Raw genomic sequence first — 22,849 nt, forward strand, 5'->3', positions numbered from 1 at the left:
TTGGTACAGGGACCCTCTATCCGCAACCCGAGGACGCGTTCGGTGGCTTTTTCATAGGCCCTTCGGTTTGATTCTAGAGGAATCAAAACCGAACCGAATGGTATATATATATTTTTTTTTTCTGGGTTTTCCCCAATCCTTGCAACGAATGTTGAGCCATATGTAACTTCCCAGAAAGCAGAAGAAGGATACGTACGTCACATTTAGTAAAATGAAGTCCTGAAGTTGTATGTAAGTATGTAAATAAAAATAAATGTCGTCGATTAATTTTGAGGGGGCGTGTTGAGTATTAGAAAGAATATTGGAATGCGTGAGATTGTAAAGCAAGAGTTAATCTCCTATCACGATTCTAAGAATGCATAGAGAAGTAAGAGTTTAGTTTTATGGTTTTGGTGTGAAGTGACGAATGCCATGATCTGAAGTACAGGGCTGACTGTTTTAAAAAGGGCGTGAGTGTGACATTTTTATGACCTAAGTCTAGGACCTTAGTCGACAGTCGCTTTGCTTCACTCATAGGAGTTAGAAGTACCTTTCTTCTGCAATTTGAATAAACTGTTTGTTTATAGAATTAAAACGCAGTATTTTTATGTCTTTAAATAAAGCAATTTCCCATAGTTCACAATTACTGCATCTATTATTGGCGCGTAAAAACTGCGCTTTAATTGGTCGACTGGATTGGGGAGATGCAGACATAGCAAGGGAATTTTTAGTCGAAGGGAAAAATCAGGGGGAAATTTAGAGAGGAGACGTTTGGGATGGTGGTGCATATAAATCGTTAAGGGAGGGGGGGGGGCGCTGAAGGAAATAAAAAAATATAAAAGAAACGGGAAGTGTGAGAAGAGTTATGGAAAAGCGAAAACGAGAAAGTCTAGGAATAAATAAAAACCATAGAAAATCAGCAGAAAGAATATGATGAAAATAGGAAAAGGAGATGAATATAAAAGAAGAGAGAGTGAGTGATTTGGAAATAAGCGTTGAGTAAAGAAAGATTGAGGTAATAGAGAGCCTGGACACAACAGAAGGTAGGGCAGCCTTGCGGGTAGAAAATAACAGACTGTGTAGTAGATTGGCATAGATTGAAAGACAAATTAAAGGGGAGCAACTATCAAAGGGGAAAAAGAATGTAATGATCAAGGGGCCGAAAATGAATAGTGAAACGGGAGAGGAGGAGGTTAAGAAGTTGATGAGAGGTATAGGAACACAAATTAGGGTAGAAGGGCTAATGCGAGTAGGAAGAATGAAGAAAGGGAAGGTATGTTTTGGATGACTTTGGGGCGTAAGGAGGAGAGGTTTGAAGTTATGGGCAAACAGAAGCTGTTGAAGCGAAGAACCGAGAGGAAAGATCTGACCTGGCAGGAAAAAAGGAAAAAAATGGCTGATTGGTCAGAGGACATGGGCGGAAAAAAGTAAAGATAGCAGGATAATAATAGGCATAGATAGAATTTGGATAGACAGAGAGATGTGGAGCTGGGACGAAGAAATAGAAGTATTGAGATTTTAGCAAACAAGGGAAGGAGAAGGATAAAGAACAGTGTAATAAGAAAGAAGGAAACGCGTCTGAGTTTACAAAGTAAAAAAAAGGGCTCATGTTGAGAACGGGAGAAACGGGAGGCTGAAAGGGGATGAAAAGAATGTTACCGAAAGGTTATGTGTGGATGATGCAAGAAGCAAAAAATTGAAACGTTAGGGGGAGAGTAATGGGCGGTATGGTCGGAGGGGGGAGAAAGGAATTGGCAGTAAAAGGGAGAGAGGACGGGGACAGGGACGACAAGGATGGAAGAATGGTAAGGAGGATTATAGTAGGAGTTTTAAGAAAAAATAGAAAAACAGAAGATTAAGTATGGAGAAGAGAAGGGTGCAGACTTCCTAATTGAAAGGTGGAAAGGGTCTATTGAGAAGGTAAGGGATAAGATAGGTACTAAAACAGAGAACGGAAAAAGAGAGGCTGGTAAAATGAGGAATGCAAGGAGAGTAAGGAGAAAATCAAAGATTGTGTATGTAAACGGAGGACAAGGGAAATCGAGAAGAGGGAGTGCAATAGGAGAAAAAGAGAACATGAAAGGATGCTAGAAAGGAAAAATCAGAGGGGAAAGGCAAAATACATGGAAGAAAAAGAAAAAGCGATTAAAGAAGGTAGGGTTTGGAATGTGATAAATAGGGAAAGAGAAGGAAGGAAGTTCGTGAATGAAGAAATAGAATTGGGTGCGTAGACCAATTATTTTAAGGGTCTGTTAGAGGGAGAGCAAAATAGGATCAAAGGGAAAAATAAAAAGTTAGCAGTGCAAGGAGAAATGGAGGGAAGTAATAACAAGAAAAGAAGTGGATGAGGCTATAAATCGATTAAAAACATACGAGGCTACAGAGAAGATGGCATGGAGAACGAAGCGTTGAAGTATAGAGGAGAAGGAGCCAGGGAAGGGATATGGGAGATCTGCAACAAGGTCTGAAGTGCAAAAGGGTGGCCAGCAGATTGGATGACGGAGCTGGTGGTACCACTTTTCAAGAAAGGGGATGAAAAGAAGGTAGAAAAGTACAGAGCGACAGCTCTCATGACAGTGGGCTACCAAATATATGCAGAAATTTCAAGAAAAAGGTTAGAGAGTCAGGTAGAAGACAGATAAAGTATCCTACACAATCAGAAGGGTCTAATAAAGGGAATGGAAACGATAGACAACATTTACGTACTGAACTACTTGGTTAACAGAAACCTAGGAAGAAAGAGGAGGAAATTAGTCGCGTTGTTCATGAATTTTATAGCAGCTTTTGATTCAGTAAACGGAAAAGTGTTATGGCGAGCATTGAAAGACAAGAAGGGGATGAATCTGATAATAAGAATGACCAAAGAGTATGTGGAAGCAAAGGATCTGATGGTGAACGTGGAGAAGACCAAGGTGATGTATTTCAGAAGTAGAAAACCCAAAATAGGGGACGTTTGAAGATAAATAGACAAGCGGTGGAAAACGTAAAGGATTTCTGTTACCTAAGTTTTTGGTTTGAGGCAGGAGAGGGAAATGAGGTGCAGGTGGGAAAAATAAAGGAATGTGCGATAAAAGTAATTAGATTACGATTACGATTAGAGAATGAGAGTTTGGTTATTTGATGCGTTGATTTGGGCGGTGTTATGTAATGGAGTTGAGGTATAGGAATGGAAGGAACCGAGGAAAGTGGAGAGCATGCATAAGCTATTTCTGATATGGGTAATAGGGGTTAACTGGAATTGTATCCTTGGACGAAGTTCGGAAGAAAGGCACAAAAAGCAATTGATATCCAAGAAGGGGTTATGGAGTGGCAGTACTCTCTGTGTGAACACGAGAGTTTTTAATAAGGAAAAATTTACATAATCAGGATTTTGTGAAGTTTTTGGAGATGAACTGAAGAAATTAAAGTAAACCGAGGAACCCGGCAAAATTCAGATAAAAACACAGAATAGTCGCAAACCTTAAGTGTGAAGGATCGGGGTCGACGGGAGAAGCACCAGAAGAGGACCTGAACGACACTTTCACGGCGACGACCAACCGAGATGCCGGAATCCTGACACCGTACAGTCGAACATAACCACGAAACGTAGGAACTGTCTAACAATTGTAAACACGGAGCAGACAGTACCATAGCCGTTTACGGGTAACACGCGGCGTTAGTTCGGCGACCGCCGGCGAGTGGCAGTACCGGATGGACCACCGTAGCAGACACAACCAACCCTGCAACACCACGTGAACGAGCGACCACGCGCTGGCATGAGAGCGGATTCCGGCAGGTATATTAAAAACGGCGTACGCACGGCCAATAGCAACCCCAGCGGTCTGTAGATCAGAACCAATCGTCTAGACGGATTATACCGCGGAAGGCGTGCATTGACGGAAGACCTCAATGGAACTCGTCCGTTGACACCAACCAATCAACGGAGGCCTCGCAGGAAGTTGACAAGGTCCGACGGAAAACTGTAGCAAGACGACGGAAGCGAGCAGAGAACTTGAGAGTCGGCTTGAGAACCGAGAACGACTGTCAGACCCAGATTCTTCTCAGGAAAATCTCAGAAGGTTATCAGGCGTAAAGTAAAGAAACGAGATTATGGACGCAAAAGACTGGACCGTAGCAGGCACGTGACTTCGAAGTAAGTTCACGATTCTTTGCCAATTGTAAGTGCCGTTCCCGCCTCGACTCCGGTCCGCAGTAAACCGAATATTTGTCGCGAGTGTTTCGTCGAAATAGCGTGGAACCAGCGGAGACCCCAGCGTGCTTGAAATTTGGAGGGACGTTCGGCTCAAGGGCCGAAGTCATAAATTGGATCGAACTAATCCCTCCAAACGACCTGTCAGAGGAATTGCCTATGAAAGAGGAGGTCGGAGCATGGGAGACCGGTGTCTCCAAAGAGTTTTTTTCACAGAGTGCGCGGGATCCCAGAATCGGTTCTCTCTTCGCTTCTCTCCGCGTTTCAGTAGGTTTTTTTAGACTTGATAAAATGAATTCTATTCGTCTCAAGTGAATTTAAAGATTCATAAAAGTCGAAATTTTAAACGTAACTTGATTTTTCTTTATGTTAATAAATAAGTAAATTTTTATCCCACGGAGGTCTGAACGTTTAGAAACGAATTTTCTCTCTGTTGCCCGCGAGAACAACCCCCCTTTTAGTGTCTCATATTAAAGTAGAGTTACCGTTCCTGCTAGGCGACGCCAGGGCAGCGTGATCGAGGTTCCGATAGGGAGGACCCTATCTGGCGCCAAATTAAAATTAAAAGGAACTTCGAGTCGGTTACAAATTTGGCCAGAACTTTAGTTCACGCTTTAGTTAATGTAAAAGCTTTACATTATTTATTGTTGATCTTCAATCATTTTTTCCCTTCTTATTTTAAAGATCTCTTATTTCGAAGTTGAATACACTAAAATTCTACAATGGTGTGACTAAATCTATGACACACACAGAGGTAAACGGCGCGCACTTGTGGGAGTGCGCCCACTTATAGGCGTAGGCGTGCTTACACAGATGTACGCCTGTATTTAAATGGAAAGTAATTTTTTGTTAAATTTAAGTAACGTTTCTTTTAAAGATTTCTCCATAAATGAAATCGACATAGAAATAATTCATTCAATTTCACAAGGACAATTTTTTCTATTCTCAAATTCAGTTCATAGTCTAGGTATCCCAGGATTTCTGGAATGCCTTGTAAGTAGCCTCATAGAAAAGCACACTGGTTACGAGCGTTACAGAACATGACTTTTATTTGATTCGGGCATCTGAATTAATATAGTGTGAAATATTACTTCACAATATACTAATGCAAATGAAATTTTTAGGTGTACACTGGTTCTCCTGTAACATTATTTCAGGGGAAAAATGTTTTGAGGGCATTTCAGATCATTAATTGTAATGAAATTACACATTTTCGTGTTGCAAGACCGACATTACCTCCAAAAATATTATGTTTCATAAAATTTTGGGCTTGTTCATTAATAAATAAGAAATACTTTCTCGATGTAAAATATTTTTACGGCCCTAACTTTGAATTTTTTAAAAATTACCAACTTTAAAAGCTATACAGAATTTTGACAAACAAAATAAAGTTTATAGCATTATTTGTTTCGCCTGAAAGGCAGGAACTTAAGGAGTGGTCTTTGCAAAATTCAAAACCACTCTGTTTTTTGTACACTGGCATATACAGTAAGGACGTTTACTGTGTAGTCATAGGGAATATAATTATATAAACTCTAGCATACAATGCAACCCGTCTTGCATTTGTGTAATGCAAAAAAGTACTATATAGGCGATTTTAATTGGGTTTCCAAATCTCCCGCGTTCGAGATCTTGCGCTGATTGGTCAAAGGCTTCAAGACTCAGAAGACGTGCGCAAAATATACGTGTATCCAAATTCTAAAAAAAGGTTATGTTCCCCAGGATTCACCGCGCATTTCAAATAAATCATTAGTTACGAATTAAAAAAAAGTAACACAATATTAGAATGTGTTCACAAAAATTCTCGGGACGTGGTTTGTTTTTTTGGAAATTTTTCTTAAATCTTTGTTTGCGAAATCTTTTTTATTCGTTGAAATCACTGAATTATTTGAAATCTATAATTAGTAAAAAAAATCTTCTAAAATATTTTGAAACCTTTTCAAATCTTCCAAATGTTTTAAAATCTTTGAAATCTGGTGAACACCTTTCCAAAATATTTGAAACCCTTTACATCTTTTAAAAGTTTGAAAATATTTGTGAAATTGTTATGAAACATTTAAAATCTGATAAACACGCCTTTATAAAATGTTCAAAATCCTTCTAAATATTTTTAAATCTTTGAAACATTTTTAAATCTTTATTAATGTTTTGTAATATGGTATATACTCAAAAACCGATTGGTGAAACTCTTGAAAATTCCGTTATATGGCCATGGCTCATTCTAATAGAGCTTTTTATTCTAGACGTCGGCAGTGCGCACGTGCCGAAATTTTACGTCATTTCCGTATTTTTAGAACAGTTTCGTGTCGAAATGTATGGAAAATATTGTCAATAAAAGCAACAAAAAATTAATTTATAAATAAGAGATTTTTAAGGTAGAATATTTTTAAGTCTATTTAAAAAAAGAACGGTGAAAAACGTGCAAAGAGTGCAGCGACCAAGGCCATTATTTGCATCTGTTGGCATCTGTCATCTTCTAAAAAATGCTTGAAAATTCGGCGAAACTCACGGAAGATGATGTTTCAGGTGCAAAATTAGTGCACGAATCAGTAGAAGAGCACAGTAATGAGCAGCTGAACCGATCTCCTAAATGTAGAAAACCAGAATTAAAAGGAAAAAAACGTGATTTAGTGGAAAGGTTAGTTGAGGTTTTGTATGGCAGGTATAAATATTTTCTTTTATACAAGATTTGCAGTTTAGAACTTTGTTTGAGTAAATATTTAATGCTCATACAAAAATAAAAAATAACACAATATTATATTTTCTACTTCTCTTTTTGAAGTTTAGGCAATAAAAAGCCATTTGTTAGTGATTACCTGGTATAAGGAATGTACTAACAAATTTTCCATCTTTCATATAAACTGGTTATAAATACAAAAATATAATAGTTTTGCGTTCTCAAGTGAAGGTATTAAATAGATTTTATTTTTATCAAAAAATTGAGGAGGTTCGAAACCCCGATAAAAATGCTTTATTTAATATGCAAGCAAATGTTAGCAAAGAAAGATAATATTAATACCTGACAAATATAACCTCAATTAACCTTTCTACTGAATCACTTTTTTTCCTTTTAAAGATCGTTTCCTATATTTTATCCATCGTTTAGGCTGTCTGACACTGCACTCTTCCACCGATTTGTGCACTAATTTTGCTCCTGGAACATCATCTTCCCTGATTTTTTACGGATTTTCAAACAATTTTTTGAAGACGACAGATGTCAACAAATGTAAATAATGGGCTTGCTCGCTACACTTTTCGCACTTTTTTCGCAGTTTTTTTCTGAATATACTTAAAAATTTATTGTCTTTAAACTCTCATTTAATTACATATTTATTTTTCGTTGGTATTTTTATTTACAATATTTTCCATACATTTCGACACAAAACTGTTCGAAAAAAACGGAAATGACATAAAATCCTGACACGTGCGCACTGTCGACGTCTAGAATAAAAAGGTCTATTCTGAAGCTGAGTTAATATTGAAGATTTCAGCTAATAATTTTTATAATTTCTAAGTCAAATATGAAAAAAATGTATACTTTAACATTCTATAGTGGCGGAGACGAAATTTTCAAGGTCGCTGAACACCCAGCTTATAAGAATAATTCGCCGCTTCTTACCTCTCATCATTTGAATCTCAGATTCATCGTTGCAATTTTTATAATCACACGGATTATAATTTTCGTTGCAGTTAGCCAATTAATTACGTATAACCTGCAGATATTCACTTTATTTAATTAATTAAGATCGAAGTACAAAACGATTTTGACACTTGTCGAACGTAAAATATTAAATTCTTTCAAAATCTTTCAAGCTTGAAAGGGAAGGAATTTGGCACCACTTTCAAAGTAATCCTCACCCAACTGGCGTGGGGGTAAAACTATTACTGCCCTATAACCCACCTTATTAATTCCAAACACAACTTTACAACCCCTACAAATATTGGCTAAATCCCTCAACCGCTATTAGGAAACAAATAAACAAACAACATTTTATTTCTATATATTAAGATAGATTGAATATAAATATACCAAATGCATTTGACGTTTATTTTATCATAAGGAGGTAGCATGTAGCAAGATTTGAACAAAAAGTTCTTACCTGTATGTCTCATAAAGTGACGGCGTAATGAGTTATGATCTCCTGTCTTATATTCGCATAATTCACAATTGAATGGCTTATCGCCTGTATGCTGTCGCAAATGCATTTCCAGCATAGCTTTTCTGGCACTTGAATGACCACACACATTACAAATGTAAGGTCGTAGCTTTGAATGCACGGCTTGTATATGATTTTTTAGGCACTTAGAATCTGCATATGTTTTACCACATATTTCACATATTTTCGATGTATACCAGCGTGGTTCCTCTATAGCTTTACGATCCAGATGCATAATGCGGTGATTCCGCAATTGACTGGACTGTTTAAAACATTTACCACAATCAAGACATTCGTACTCCCTGCTGTTATTATGCACTTTCATGTGTGTCATCATTTTTACCATAGTAGCATTCTTATATACTTTACAAATTTTACAGGTTAAAAGGTCAATATCTGTAAAAAATAGATATGCGATAATTATAGATAAAATAAAGGTTGAAAAATAAAATATCTTTTTTTATATTTGCTTAAGAAGAAAAACTTTGAGCTTCTACTTAGCTACTTCAAAATACTAAATTTCTCACGAAATCATGAATGTAGTGTGTTAAAAGTGATTTTTTTATTATTTTGATTATTATGTTACATATATTATTTTTTTGCTAATTTTTCCACGCAAAAAAAAATATTTCTCCTAGCCAATCGACGCTGCCAGTTTTCCCTGGCTTGGCACGTGAATGTACTGCGCTTGCGCCGGGACACTTGAAATGCAAGTACCAAAGTACAAACAAAGGGACGCAGAACTCAAAATGCTATAACAGATGACATTTTAGTTAATGTTCCTACCAACAAGATTAAACTTTTCTGCAATGCATGTCGTTTTTTCATAAACTGAATTTGCTCATTTTCAATGCTATTTTCACGATTTAAACATTACACATACGGCCTACACAGCAGCCTTACCATTTTTTAACTTCTTAATTACATCCCGAACGTCAGTGACACAGGCTTTCTCAATTTGATTTTCTATCGCATCGTGTTCTACATTACAGTTGTGGTGCCCTATTGTTTCATCTCTCAATAATTCGCTAAAAGCGTCTCTCAAAGTTTTTGGGGTGGAGAGCCTAGATACAACGACAGTTCCACGAAACTTTGGTTAATAAGTGGGGGGGGGGGGATAAGTTTCAACCATATTGAAAATTTAACACAAATCTAGTACTTTCTCTTATGAGAAGGTAAAGATTAAATTAATTTGTCATGATTGAAACAAAAACTAGGCATCATATAAAAAAGTGATTCATAATAAATTTTTAGATCGTCCTTAAATGGCCAATTTTTGTCTAGTCATACTTTTCCTTATTTTGCATAGTTTGACCGCAAAGTGTAATTTTTGATTCTCCATTATTTTTTTTTACGGTCGAAATTTAAATTTACGATTTTTCAAGATAAAAAAGTTGCTATGGTAATCTTGAAGGTCATTCAAAAAGCAACATTATTCTTCTATGTCACGTTATAAGACTTTGAAATTTATATTTTTGCTTAATCCACTCGCAAAAAGCGTGAGAATGGATGCTGCCGTTAGAAATTTTGTAAAATTAGATATACCATCTTGGACCATCGCACAACCAAGGCAGGCACGGCGATTGTCACCGCGGGATAACATCGTCAAAACGAGGTCCGGCGATTAGGCATGTCCCTGCGTCGCGAGTGCAACAATTTTCGTCAGTGCAAAGTATTTTCAACCATAAAAATTTCGAAACTCGATTCCAATGAATAAATTTTTTTTTAAATTTACAGACAACTTTAAGTGGAAGAGAAATGTTTTATAAACTGCCACGTTTCGGAAGCTAAATGTAAAACAGACGATTTTTAACGCTAATTACAAGAGGATTTTTAGCGTAAATATAGTACCGTGTAGTAACATATAATCCATAATGTTCATTTTTCTAAACTTGGCATTAATTTCAGAAAAGTGAATTTTAGCGAAAATCAGCTAAAAGATATTCAAAACTCTATAGAAAAGAAGCTGTTAAACAAAATGACGCTGCCCCTTAAAGACATTTTAGCACAAATACCAACTTTTAACGGTGACTCAAATTTCGTCGAATCCTTTATCCGTGGATGCAAAAGAGCACACCACGGTTTACGAGAGAAACGCTTGTTAAATTTGCTCGATTTAATCTCAACAAAGTTATCGGATCGGGCAAACGTCTTACTGAGACCTCAGCTTCAATAATGCAGCACACTTCATGAACTGAATCTTGATTTAATACGTACATCACATCACAACCTAGCAAATTGAATAACGGAATTGATATTGCTTATCAGGTAGAATTAGATCAAAAAGATGTCGCAAATTTAGGAAAAATTGGGAATGAAACAAGAGTAACGTCCTCCTCAGACACAGACAGAGCGACTTGGCCATGTTATTGAAAACTGTTTCCATATTCAGCGTGTTAAAGAAAGCAGACAGAAAAAAAACCGAGGCGCGCTCAATAATTTTGAAAATCCCAATATTACTCATAACCATCGTCAAACCCATTATAAAAACTCTCATGGTTATGATCAAAATACATTAAGGGCATGTGAGACTTAGAAAATTATCGATTTTACAAGTTTTAGGTTCCTCCGGCTTTTTGTCTAGAATAATAAATATTCTGTCTTAAAAATTTGTGAAATTACAGCAAACATGCTAACAGACGTCCCTACACACTTCAATTGTGGATCAATTCAAAAAATTATAATTTTGCTCAATTTGATTAATTTGCATAGCGCTTAGGAATTAGTATCAATTTTATCAGTGTTAGATTCCTCTTGCTTTTTTCCTAGATTAATCAATATTTTGTCTTCAAAATCTGAGGGATGATAGCGAACATGCTAACGGACGTCCCTGCACACTTTTTTTTGTGGGTTAATTGCAAAAAATTTGATTTGGTTAAAAACGTGAGTCTATATTTCAATGTTTTGTGTTAGAATTCTCTTTTATAATTATTCTAGAGTGCTTACCGACAACATCGGTGCGACAGATAACTACATTATCGGAATGACAAAAATCTAAAAAATGACCCAAACCTCAAAATAATGCACATACCTACCATTTTTATTTAAGACAATACATTTTTTTGTTATTATACATCCAAAAAGAGTCCAGGGATGTCCGCTATTGATATTTTATAGCATCTCCGAATTCAGTTTTTAAAAATTTTCATTTTTGTGGGAAAAAACCGGGGGAACTGTACCCGATTGACCACACGAAGAATTATCAAATGCCCTTAAGTACACAAGAACCATCGTAGAATAGTTATAGAGAGTAATTTCGTGGTCGAAATCGAGGTAGATTACAAGGTGGATACGGAGGTTAATTAAGAAACCAATTTCAGAACCAGTCACAAAGTTATTATCAAACTCAATACCAACACCAAAGTCAACCCCAAATTCAGAATCAAGATCAACCCCAATACCAATACTAAAATCCACACCAAATCCAGTATTAAAATCAACCCCAAAACCAATTCCAATACCAATCACAAAATTACTATCACAATCAACCACAAAACCAACCCCACAACCAACAACAAGGTCCAGCTCAAATTCAGTATTAGAGCCAACATCAAATTCAATATTAAATTAATCCACAGAATCCATTTCAAATTACACCACTAAATTATCCAAATAATCATCTAGGCACTCAGAACACTCGCCAGCCCCTCGAACAACCACAGAACCAAGCCCCTTTCTGCCTTCCTAAAAATCCACAAAACTTTCTAGAAAATCAATTTATTGCAAACGAATCACCAAATACAAACCAAGAAAATTTAAACGCCAACAGTACTCGTCAAATGGGTGCGCACGCGAGTGGCAAACCGATCATCAGACGCGGCACCGCAAATCTCAGCCTTTACGATGAGCAACCATCCATTTAAGCAGTCCAGTTGATTCGCTAACTATACTTCTTACAAGTACAAGTCTAAAAAATAATAAGTGTGAAGGGCTTCTGGATACAGGAGCGGAAATCAATATAATCAAATACAGCGTCCTAAACGATTGGATAGAAAAGAATTCTGATACTATTTTTGAAGTAAACGGAACAACGTCAGGTTTACTAATTACCTTAGGTCAAGTAAATTTAAAATGCAATGAGCAGGAAGTCAGATTACAAATAGTATTAGATTAACTTTTAATTCAGGAAGTAGGAATCATAGGAAATGCGTTTTTTTAGAGTTACGAAGCAAAGATTTGCTAAGATTCAAGGTCACTTATTGTGAGAAATCTTAGTATACCATTTCGTGATGAAGAATATTTTACCGCTTAGGAGCAAAAATGTCATTTTCTTTAGAGTAAGTGACACACAACTAAAATACGGTTACTTCCCCTTGCTTGATGCGGGTCCGGGTGTTTACATCGTCAATGCTCTACTCTCCATAAAAAATTGTATAGCACTAGCAACTGCGATTAATGGCACTGGGTCGACAATCAAACCAATAACACCAGTGGTTAAGCTAATACCATTAGATCTATCTAAAGAATAAGCATATTGCGAAAAGGAGGCAAAAGAAGAGAAAGCGTCAAAAATCTGAACGACGAAAACACTCAACGCGATGAAGCCTTCTGACAATGAACAGTCTAGATGAAAGCTTCTAACAAATAGTCTAAACCTCTACAACCTGAATGAATTAGAAAGGGGCCATGCTATAAATTTAACTAAGCCATCCACAAACTCATTTGATCTACAATTGATCTACAAGTGATGCATTGTCCTCTACAAATGTTGTGTATCATAAAACACCCACCGTGGATGACACAGCAGTTTTTACACATCCATACGGACATCCACAATGTCAGAAGGACGAGATCCCTTCACAAACCAAAAAAATGTTAAACGAAAACATAATTATACCGTCAACGTCTCCTTATAACTCTCCGTAAATGGTAATTCCCAAAAAGCCAGACTCCCAGAGAAATAAGCGTTAAAGAATGGTGGTGGATTATAGAGCATTAAACGAAAAAACAATAGAAGACGCCTAACCATTGTCGAATATAAACAATATACTCGACCAGTTGGGTAAACATAATTTCTGTACTGTGCTCGATTTGGCCTCCGGGATCCACCAAATTCAGATAGATCTTGCGGACAAGCACAAAACAGCATTTTCCACACCGCACGAACACTATGAATTTTCGAGAATGCCTTTCGATTTAAAGTAGTCCCAGCCACCTTCCATTGTCTTATGGATTACGTTTTTTAGGATTACAGGGAGTCGATATGTTCATATACATCGACGATTTGATTATTCACGCGGAAACTTTACAAGATCATGACCGAAAGTTCCATCAACTTTTGTAACGCCTGAATAAGTCAAATTGAAAATTACAACCAGAAAAGTGCAGATTTTTGCAACGAGAAATTGCTTATTTAGTCCACGTCATTAGTAATCAACAATTAATGCCAAATCCAGATAAATTAATGGCAGCAAAATACTTTCCAGTTTCGAAAACAGCGAAAAACGTACTCCAGTTTTTGGGATTGGCAGGTTATCACCGACGATTTATTAAAAATTCCACAAAAATATCAAAGCCTCTCTCTCTGATCTAACTAATCCATCAGTAGACTTCGCGCGGACAGAGCACTGCCAGAAACCCTTCTAAATCTTAAGAGACAAACTCTGCGAAGAACCAATTTTGCTATTTCCAGATTTAAAAAAAGAATTTGTCCCCACAGTAGATGCATCAGGTTAAGTCATCGGGGCCGTATTAAGTCAAGGCGAATTTGGGAAAGATTTTCCAGTAGCTTTCGCATCGAAAATTTTAGAACCGCGTGAAGCGCGATATTCTACAATCAAACGAAAATGCGAATCAATAGTTTGGGGAGTGCGTTACTTTCGCTCATACTTATATGGTCGAAAATTCAAAGCCATCAGTTACCGTAAACCCCTAGAATATTTTTAAATCATCGACCATACAAATATGAGATTAGCCAAATGGCGCATCAAACTTGTTTATTATAAATACGAAATCAAATATAAGCCAGGTAAACTCAATTTTAACGCCAATGCATTACCGCGAAATCCCACTAGATAAGTGATCCAAGTTTGACCACTTGCCATTAAACGAAAATCTCGACCAACAACAGACAAGGAAACCCTGAAGTAGCCAGGTAAACGCAGTAGAACCACTCATCAGCCTTACACACGATAACAAAAGGAAGAATCTTCTGATAATCCAAAGCCGTATAAACTTCCTAAGCAGAATGTTCACACAAAAAAGAAACGAGGAAGGCCACCAAAGAAAAAACTGCGTCCAAGCTTTTATTGATTATTATTGTTCTAATATGCTTTCCGATCTTAAAGAAGTCCTTAAAGGATGTCCCGAATTTCAGCGAAGAAAATCGATTAGGAATAACCCTCGGGCACCAATGGTCATAACGGATAAACCTATAAAACCATTTGATAAAGACATTTACGGACCATTGCCAACTTCCTGAAAAGGCAACAAGTACATCCTTACACTTCAGGATAATTTTTCAAGATATTGTATCTTAGTACCATTAGCAGACGTTACAGCAAGAAGAGTAGCGAGAGCGATCGTTCATCTTATTTGCAAGTTCGGTACACCACGTGTTTTTTTTCAGGCCAAAGTAAAAATTGTACTAGCGCCGTATTAGCAGAATTTTCCAAACTCTTAAAAATTAAACAAGTATTTGCTACAACGGAAATACACAAGAGTCCAGGACTATTTTGTGAACGAATAAGCAAACTAAAAACTTATAACATAGTGTGGAAGACGATTTCCTACATTGACCTCCGATTTTAGCTACAAAAACAAAAAGTTTCTTCTTCAACTTCAGCCATCTGTTGTATGCCAGGCATAGATGAGAACCTCGGAAATCGAAAAATTAGTCGACGTGAAATTTCACTCAAGTTTTGAAACAGGAAACTTGAGTGAAACGTCCTATGTGACAAATAACTGATTTTCGAAATTCGAAACGACGAGTTTGCCTACCCTTCCTATTGTCAGGCCTTCAGTAACGGGATCTAAGTTGCCGAAAATTCTCCCCGGCTGAGTGGCGACAGCCTGCTAAACACGTGCAAGGGCCGTATTTACCAACGCTGTCAACTTAGCGACGGGCCGAGTCACGTACGCCTCTTTCGGGTTTTCTCTCTCACACTAATGTGCGCGCTTTACTTTTCTCCCTACATTCTTTTCTTTCTCTCTCCTCCTTTCTATCCTTCCTTTTCCACCGCATGGGCAAACAGAACCGGGGAGCTCAACCACCTCAAGGAAAAACGCGATCCGACGGCAACCTTCTTGTAAAATTAATTAATAGAAATTAATTATTAAAGACCCGTACCGAAGGCCATGACCAAGTCCAAACATGAATCCTTTTAAGACATCGAATAAAGCCAAGATAAAGAACTCCCTTTGGATTAAAACGATTAATAGCTCGAATGATAAAGTTAGCAATTAAGTTCATAAATGAGTGAACGTGCACACATCAAATAAATGTCTACACGCTCATCAATTAAGATAAACTAGAACTAAGCGAGAATAAGTAAGCAAGTTAGTTTAAATTAGGGTTATTATGGGATATATTAGTAAATAATTTCTAACATTACAAATAGGATAATAATTTAGGTAAATTGTTTGCGAAATAGGACGTTTGTTCGGGGAGTTTAGGACTATCTAAGGCATATAGAATATCCACTTCAAATATTACATATTAATTATTATTATATAACCATAACGACCTAACTCTCGTCTTATTTGACCTAGCGCCATGATTCCTTCGGAATCATGAGGCTAGGATACAATTAAAACATAGGTTAAAAATGTCAGCATCCTCCAGTTACATAAAGTATTTTTGTTTTTAATTTTAATTAAGGAATAGTGTAGAGTTGACGCACGGTGACGCGAGGCAAGCTCGGTTGAAAATTACATTTTGCGCTCCCCCCAGCCAATCAGCGAAGTCGACATCCCCACGCGCAATCTTGCAACCAATCGACCGGGAATGTTATCCCCACCGCTCTCGCGAAACCGTGCGCTCAAACACGTAAATCGTGCGCGTTCGAGCCTGCCAGCACACTCAGCGTTCAGCCGTCGAGAGAGTACGCCCGTGCTCGCGCTAATTATGGAAATACTCAGTGCAATTTCTTAGTGCTAATTTCCTGATTAATTCTTTGCCTTTCATTTTAACGTAGAAATTCTGTGGACCTCAAACATGATCGTCTGAATATTTATTTTGTTGTAAGCCTTGTTCCTTGTTTTGTTGTGTTGTTTTGATTCCAGGTATCACCACCAGGAAGGACGGAGACGGTTGTCTCCATTAGAGTTGGTGCCTATTCCGACGACTACCCTATGACCGGGAGGCCCGATTACGCGCGCCACTCTCAGCGCACTGCCCGCCATCGGTGTCCAGAGGCAGAACCACCTCTCACTCGCACTCTGCGGGCCTACGAGCCCCGGGGGAACCAGCCCGACACCTTGCAGAGGAGCAGCGAAGGCGCGAGTCGGCCATCAGGCTCCTCGACTGTCTACGAGACCGTACGCGCAGAAGCCCGGCCTGTACCAACGAGGGATCAAGGAGAACCGCTGGAGAGTGCCGTCGCCGCCAAATGGACGAACGCCGCGAACGCCTCTCCACCGGTCGGATTGATTGGGAGGGTCGGCAACGAGGGAGCGGATCGCCGTGTCGACAGCGGGCATACCCGTGCAGTCACCACCTTACAGTGGCGCTCAGGAATCCAAGGGAATCGCCGTGTCCTTGCCACCCCAGAACGGGCAAGGGCGCTTGTGGAACGCCGGACCTTTCGGAACGCCCCAGCCGTCAAGTCAACCGGTTACGATGAGAACGTCGCCCCAGTAACCAACCGCATCGCACCCGCATCTGTCACCATCGTAGAGCCAGTCGAGGAAGGCTTTAGACCAGCGCCGGTCCGCAAGTACCAGGGTACCTCCTACGACGTACCCGAGGGAGCCAGCTACGACCCGGAAACAGCCGCCTTGTCCAAGGAGGCACACCGGCTCCTCGAAAAGAAGAGAGGAAGACCGGGTTCCCTAGACCCGCGTCGCCGAGGAACTCCGCGGGACCGAGAGACCCCTCTCTCTCTCCCTTTACCGGTCTTCCGTCCAGAGGGAAGTCACACCTTCCCGACCAGACCGTACCGGGGAACCACCATCGTTGTGGCCTGTCCAAACTCGCCACCGATACACCGCCAGTCCACGCCATCGTCAGGGCCGTGGTCACGCCATTCTCCAGCACCTCCAGCAGCCTCGAGATCACTCGACCGATTTGCCCACTTCAGCCTGCGCCGTCCGTAACACCGCCGAGACCAGCCGCTACCACTCCCGTGAAGGAGAACCCGGACGTGGACCTTTTGTACCTCACTGCAGTCGAGGAATTCTCCCCCAGCCTAACAAGGTCCCCGACGCGCTCCCCTAATCGGGGAAGCAACTCTTCTTTAGCCTCTAGGCGTTTCCTGCGCTTTTGAGCGCCATTGTATGATTGTGATGTTCGTTTGCTGAAAAAAAAATCCTCCGCGGGTCACCTCACCGCCGTCCACCTACCTGGTCGGTGAGTCCGTGAGGGGACGACCCGTCTTAGTCTTCGAACCTTCCTCTCCACCACCTATCCACATGATTTCCTCTCTTAACCCCCCCCCCCCACAAATTATAAACAAAGGCGCACTCGCCGACCGCTTTTTTTTTGTCTGTTCGATGATCCACCGAACTTATGGGTAATGGATGGTCTACAGGCCTGGCGTTATTTGATGTCCTCGCAAGGTGTGAGGAAGATCCCCCTCGCCCCACCCACTAGCCGAAACGAGGGGCCGAAGTCTATGACCCGACTCGACGCTTTCCTAGCACAGAATAATCAAGTGCTGCCCGTCCGGTCATTCACGCCCACACGAGCTCCTTCCGTACCCCGGTCGTAAGCCGTCGACCCACCACACACGTCAACGAATTACGAGACACGCTTCAGCCCCCCCCTTGCTGACCCCCAAGCGTGTGAACTGTTCCTGCCTCACCCCTCAAGGTTACGGACAGCCTGAGCAGAGAACACATCTAACAGTCTTTTGCAACCATATAAGATCAGCATATACTTCCTTCCACGATATTGAGGCAACTAGAGCACATATAACGGTACTAAGCCAAGGAAAAGGACAACTCAAAGAACTGTTGAATGGCGAAACTCGATTCAAACGTGCACCTTTCGGATATTTAGGAACAGCAGTCAAAATATTATTCGGGAATTTAGATGAAAACGATGTTTCGCACTACAAAAGCAAAATTAAACAATTGTCAAACAATACCACAGCAATTGCAGAAACTTCGGCCAATTTTACCCGTATAGTTCTATCAGAATTTAAACAAAACAACAAAACATGGAACTCTTGCCAATTTAATTTCAGAACTAGCTCAAAAAGCAGACAAAAAAAATAAATAAATCATTATATGCGGAATGTTCAGTTGAATCAAGAATTAGCTTCTCGTCTAGCGGCACTAAATAATCAAATATCAGAATTTGAATTTGATACCACAATGCTCGTAGATGCAATATATTTCGCTCGACAAGGTGAAGCACACCCTAAACTTTTACATAATTATTCTTGCCTAACGATTTTTGTGTTTCGTCGAAATATTGTTGTGGTAAATTTGAAGAGTTTAATTACCTGTTTCAAGAATTTAAAATGCAACAGATCTAGAGGTAGTTTTTATAATGAGAAGCTCTTAGCTAATGTAAAAAATGAGTATTAGAAATCCAACATATAAATTGTAACATGTAAATTACCGGTTTATTCAAAATTAGTGTATGTACACTGTACATATATTTAAATAGATGATCAACAAAATATGTGATAAATTAAGAAGGCGATTTATGACACGCTAAAACTCATTCACACAATCATTCTGTAAACTGAATCTCAAAAGATACAATTTGTTTAAAAGTACTCCACTTCTAGTTAGATGACTATCGACTCCCACAGATACAGAAATACATCCTCATATTGTACCAGAATTGGAATATTGAGCAATTGAAAAGGATCAATCCCTATATATCAGTTTTAATTACCAAGATCTATCACTATATAAAACACTACATAAAAAATATATTTGCGAAAACGTACACCCTTCACATAAGGTAGGGTCATTCAGCAAATGCGAAATCAATCTAATTACAGCACAAAATTTTTCAAACTTTTAAACTGCGTTATTAGGCTTAAGCAACTTATCACTCTTATTGGCAAAATTTGCACAAAAAATCGCTGGATATATTCAGTAACAATAGAAGAAATAGCGCATGATACATGTATCGATGAACAGTCTATTTCAAACCTGTTAAAAAACACGGGTATCCTAAAATAAAAACCATATTACAAAGCAAATAAAAAAACCCTCCCACTTACAGCAACAACCGTGAAAAATTCTAGACATGAATTCAAGTTTTCAGAGAAAAAATTTAAAGCCATTACAGCATTAAACATAACCGAATTATTCACGCACATTAAACAAGACAAAGAATAAGTTGATTTTGAAGAAATTATTTCGAAGTTTAAATTGAAAACAAATTATACCGATAACAGTCTTACGCTAAATGCAGATCTGACAAATCAGGGTTTACGCCTACAACAGCTAATCGAAAAAGCCGAGGAAATAGGGTAAGTACGCAGAATGAAAAATCGGATCAACCGAATCGAAACATGCATTACCTATACGGAAGTGTTTATATTTTTAGGCACTGCATTACGATTTTTAGTGCGTCGTTATGCGCTTGGCAGGATGTTCTGTTTATTCTATGTCAGACAGACGTCGACGTTTTGTTCGAAAAATATCAATAGAGATATACAGCCTTAGATCAAAAGTGAGGAATTAATTGAAATTAAGGAAATTAAGTCTTCACATGATAATAAAAATCTTCCAGATAATTACCAAAATCAAAGAGTAAGCAACTGCACTGAGGCGATAACAAAGCAAACTTCTTCAACCGAATCTCAAACGGAAACTCATCGGATTACGTCTAAAGAAAGCGATACACTTTTCTACCAGAATACCATTATTTATCAAATATTGGTATACCTATGTATGAAAATAAGGTTGTGCCTTATATATATGAGCCAGGTCAGCGAAACTCCTGAAATCGCTGCGCACGCATGTCACGGATTTCGCCGCTTATTTTTTATGTGAAAGTACTCATAAAATAAGACGATTCACCAAGTTTCATCCCATTTGGTAAAAATGGGAAAATTTGACAGCCCTTGGAAGTTCGAAATTTTGAAAAAAGCGCCATTTTCTAAAAATTCTAGAAGTGTTGCGTCGCAGGCTAGCCGCCGCTCGGCCGGCATAATAGTGCGGTGGCGCCACGTAATGGAGTCATTCTCACCTGTTCTCCAAAACAAACCTCGAAATTCGAAGCACATGCTTCGTCTCTTAGGTTTGTAGCTTGAAACTTTTTTTGTCCAAAATAGCAAAGAAATTAATTCAAAAATTTCAGGACGTTTTAAAACAATTTGGTTCTTTGGAGAATTAGCGATAAGATTATTCTTCAGTACTTTCGTTGGGTGAGAATCAGCGGCTCAGGCTATCTTGGTCAAACTGACTGCTTTCCAGATTTTCACTGTTTTTGGTATAATTTTGTCAATTTAAAAGATGCTGTGTTTAAAGTTTGTACAGTTCAAAGTACTCCGTTATGAAAATAAGTTCTCTAGTAGTTTGATTTCCATCTTGTATTGAAAAAGTTTATGTTAAAAGTTCACTTTCAAGTTAATAAATGATTTTGCTTGTCAGAGATCTATACTTGAGAGTAATAATGAATAATATTTGAAAATTTTGGATTTAATCCAGATGCAAATATCAAGAAAGCAGTTCTCTAGTAGTTTGATTTCCATCTTGTATTGAAAAAGTTTATGTTAAAAGTTCACTTTCAAGTTAATAAATGATTTCGCTTGTCAGAGATCTATACTTGAGAGTAATAATGAATAATATTTGAAAATTTTGGATTTAATCCAGATGGAAATATCAAGAAAGCGTAGGCTTTGGACCCACTCCTTCGACTTGCGGGTTCGATTCCCGCCTCGCACTCTGGAAGTCTCGGTGGCCCATGCTGTGAACACTAGCCTAGCAAGGGAGTTGTTCATCTCCGGAGAGTCGTGCGACCGGTACCTCTAGAGAAAAAGGTTTTCTCTAAGTACTTAAGGCTGTTGCTCTTGGTGGTTCGAAACCCACCTTAAACTGTAGGTCCCCCTTCCACCACCAAGTAAGTGTGTGGAGGGTGTGTAAAGGAATAGAGAAGATGTAAGAAAAATGTAAACCCTTAGGGGACACATTAGAAGCTTCCACTCAACAAGTATACACGTGTTTAGTTCAATATTTTTGTGTTCAGATTAGATAACTAGATTTTTAGAACTTCGTTCAATCTATAAAAGCTTTAAATGAGATCACTGACACACAAAATCTTTTATTAATTTGAAAGTGAACTTTTAACATAAACATTTTTCAAACTAAGATAGAAATAAAACCACTAGAGATATTATTCTCATTACGGAGTACTTTGAATTGCACAAACTTGAAATACACCATCTTTTAAATTGACAACATAATCCCAAAAACAATGAAAATCTAAAAAGCATATAGCTTTACTGAAATAGCGTGAGCCACTGATTCTCGCCCAACGAAAGGAATGAAGAATCAACTTATCGCCGATTCTCCAAACAACCAAATGAGAATGAGTGCATTACGTGGCGCCACCGCACAAATATGCCGGCCGAGCGGCGACTAGCCTGCGACGCAACACAGTCAAAGCACCAAAAGAAAAAAATTCATATCTGCGGAAAGAGGCCCAAATACCTTCCAGGTATTTTTGTGTCTTACTCAGGAATGTTTGAAGATTATTTTGTGCAATTTTCGTGAAAATCAGTTGTCACGTAGTCATTATATTCGCAGTCGAATGAAGTCCTATAGGCCGCGCACGAGGGTAATATAAAAAAAATTAATTAACGCATACCTGCGGGCGCCAGTCTTCATAAAGGCAATCCTGAAATTTTAATTATAAGAAAAGGGAAGATAAACCCGAATGCAGCTCAAACGACAAAATAAATAAAAGAAACACGATTCGATAACTTCCGAAAAGCGATAAAATAACGAAAATTCCAAACAAAGTGCCTTAGAATAGGCCAGCTCAGTCCTTAGGTAGAGAGGGGAGGTCATTTAAATAAAATTTGGCAAGATAGTTTAAAGCAAAAGTAAATATAATGACAAAGACAAACCAAAGAGACAGTTGCAGCGGTAAGAAAACAAGGCCGAATACGAAATAAAATAACGCTCCGGGAATATGAAGGAAACATCGAGATAAGATTAGAAGAGTGAATTCGAAAAAGTAGCAGACCGAAAAACTACGATAAATCCGGTAAAACGGGAGAAAAAGAAAAGTAACTTTTATTACACATAAAAAATTAATTGAGAATAAAGTTATAACAAACTAGGAAACGAGAAAATGCTGGGTAAAGGTCGGGAAGTTATACGATAAAGGGTGTCGAGAAAGGATTTAAAGGCGGTACTCACATCATACAAGAAAAGCAGGCGAAGAAAACAT

At 38.5% G+C, this 22,849-nt stretch overlaps 1 protein-coding gene across 10 annotated transcripts in view; it reads right to left on the reverse strand.

Annotated features, from left to right (window-relative positions):
• LOC117174910 (zinc finger protein 658B-like) overlaps nt 1–22,849 on the reverse strand; it is a 184,814-nt gene that overhangs the window by 53,266 nt on the left and 108,699 nt on the right. For all 10 annotated transcript variants that reach the window (XM_033364352.1, XM_033364350.1, XM_033364356.1 and 7 more), the window contains one exon: nt 8,269–8,721. In XM_033364352.1, coding sequence (XP_033220243.1) covers nt 8,269–8,721 — 453 coding nt within the window. The remainder of the gene's footprint in view (nt 1–8,268; nt 8,722–22,849) is intronic.

Source organism: Belonocnema kinseyi, chromosome 6 (assembly GCF_010883055.1).
Source record: "Belonocnema kinseyi isolate 2016_QV_RU_SX_M_011 chromosome 6, B_treatae_v1, whole genome shotgun sequence".
NCBI classification, from domain to species: Eukaryota; Metazoa; Arthropoda; class Insecta; order Hymenoptera; family Cynipidae; genus Belonocnema; species Belonocnema kinseyi.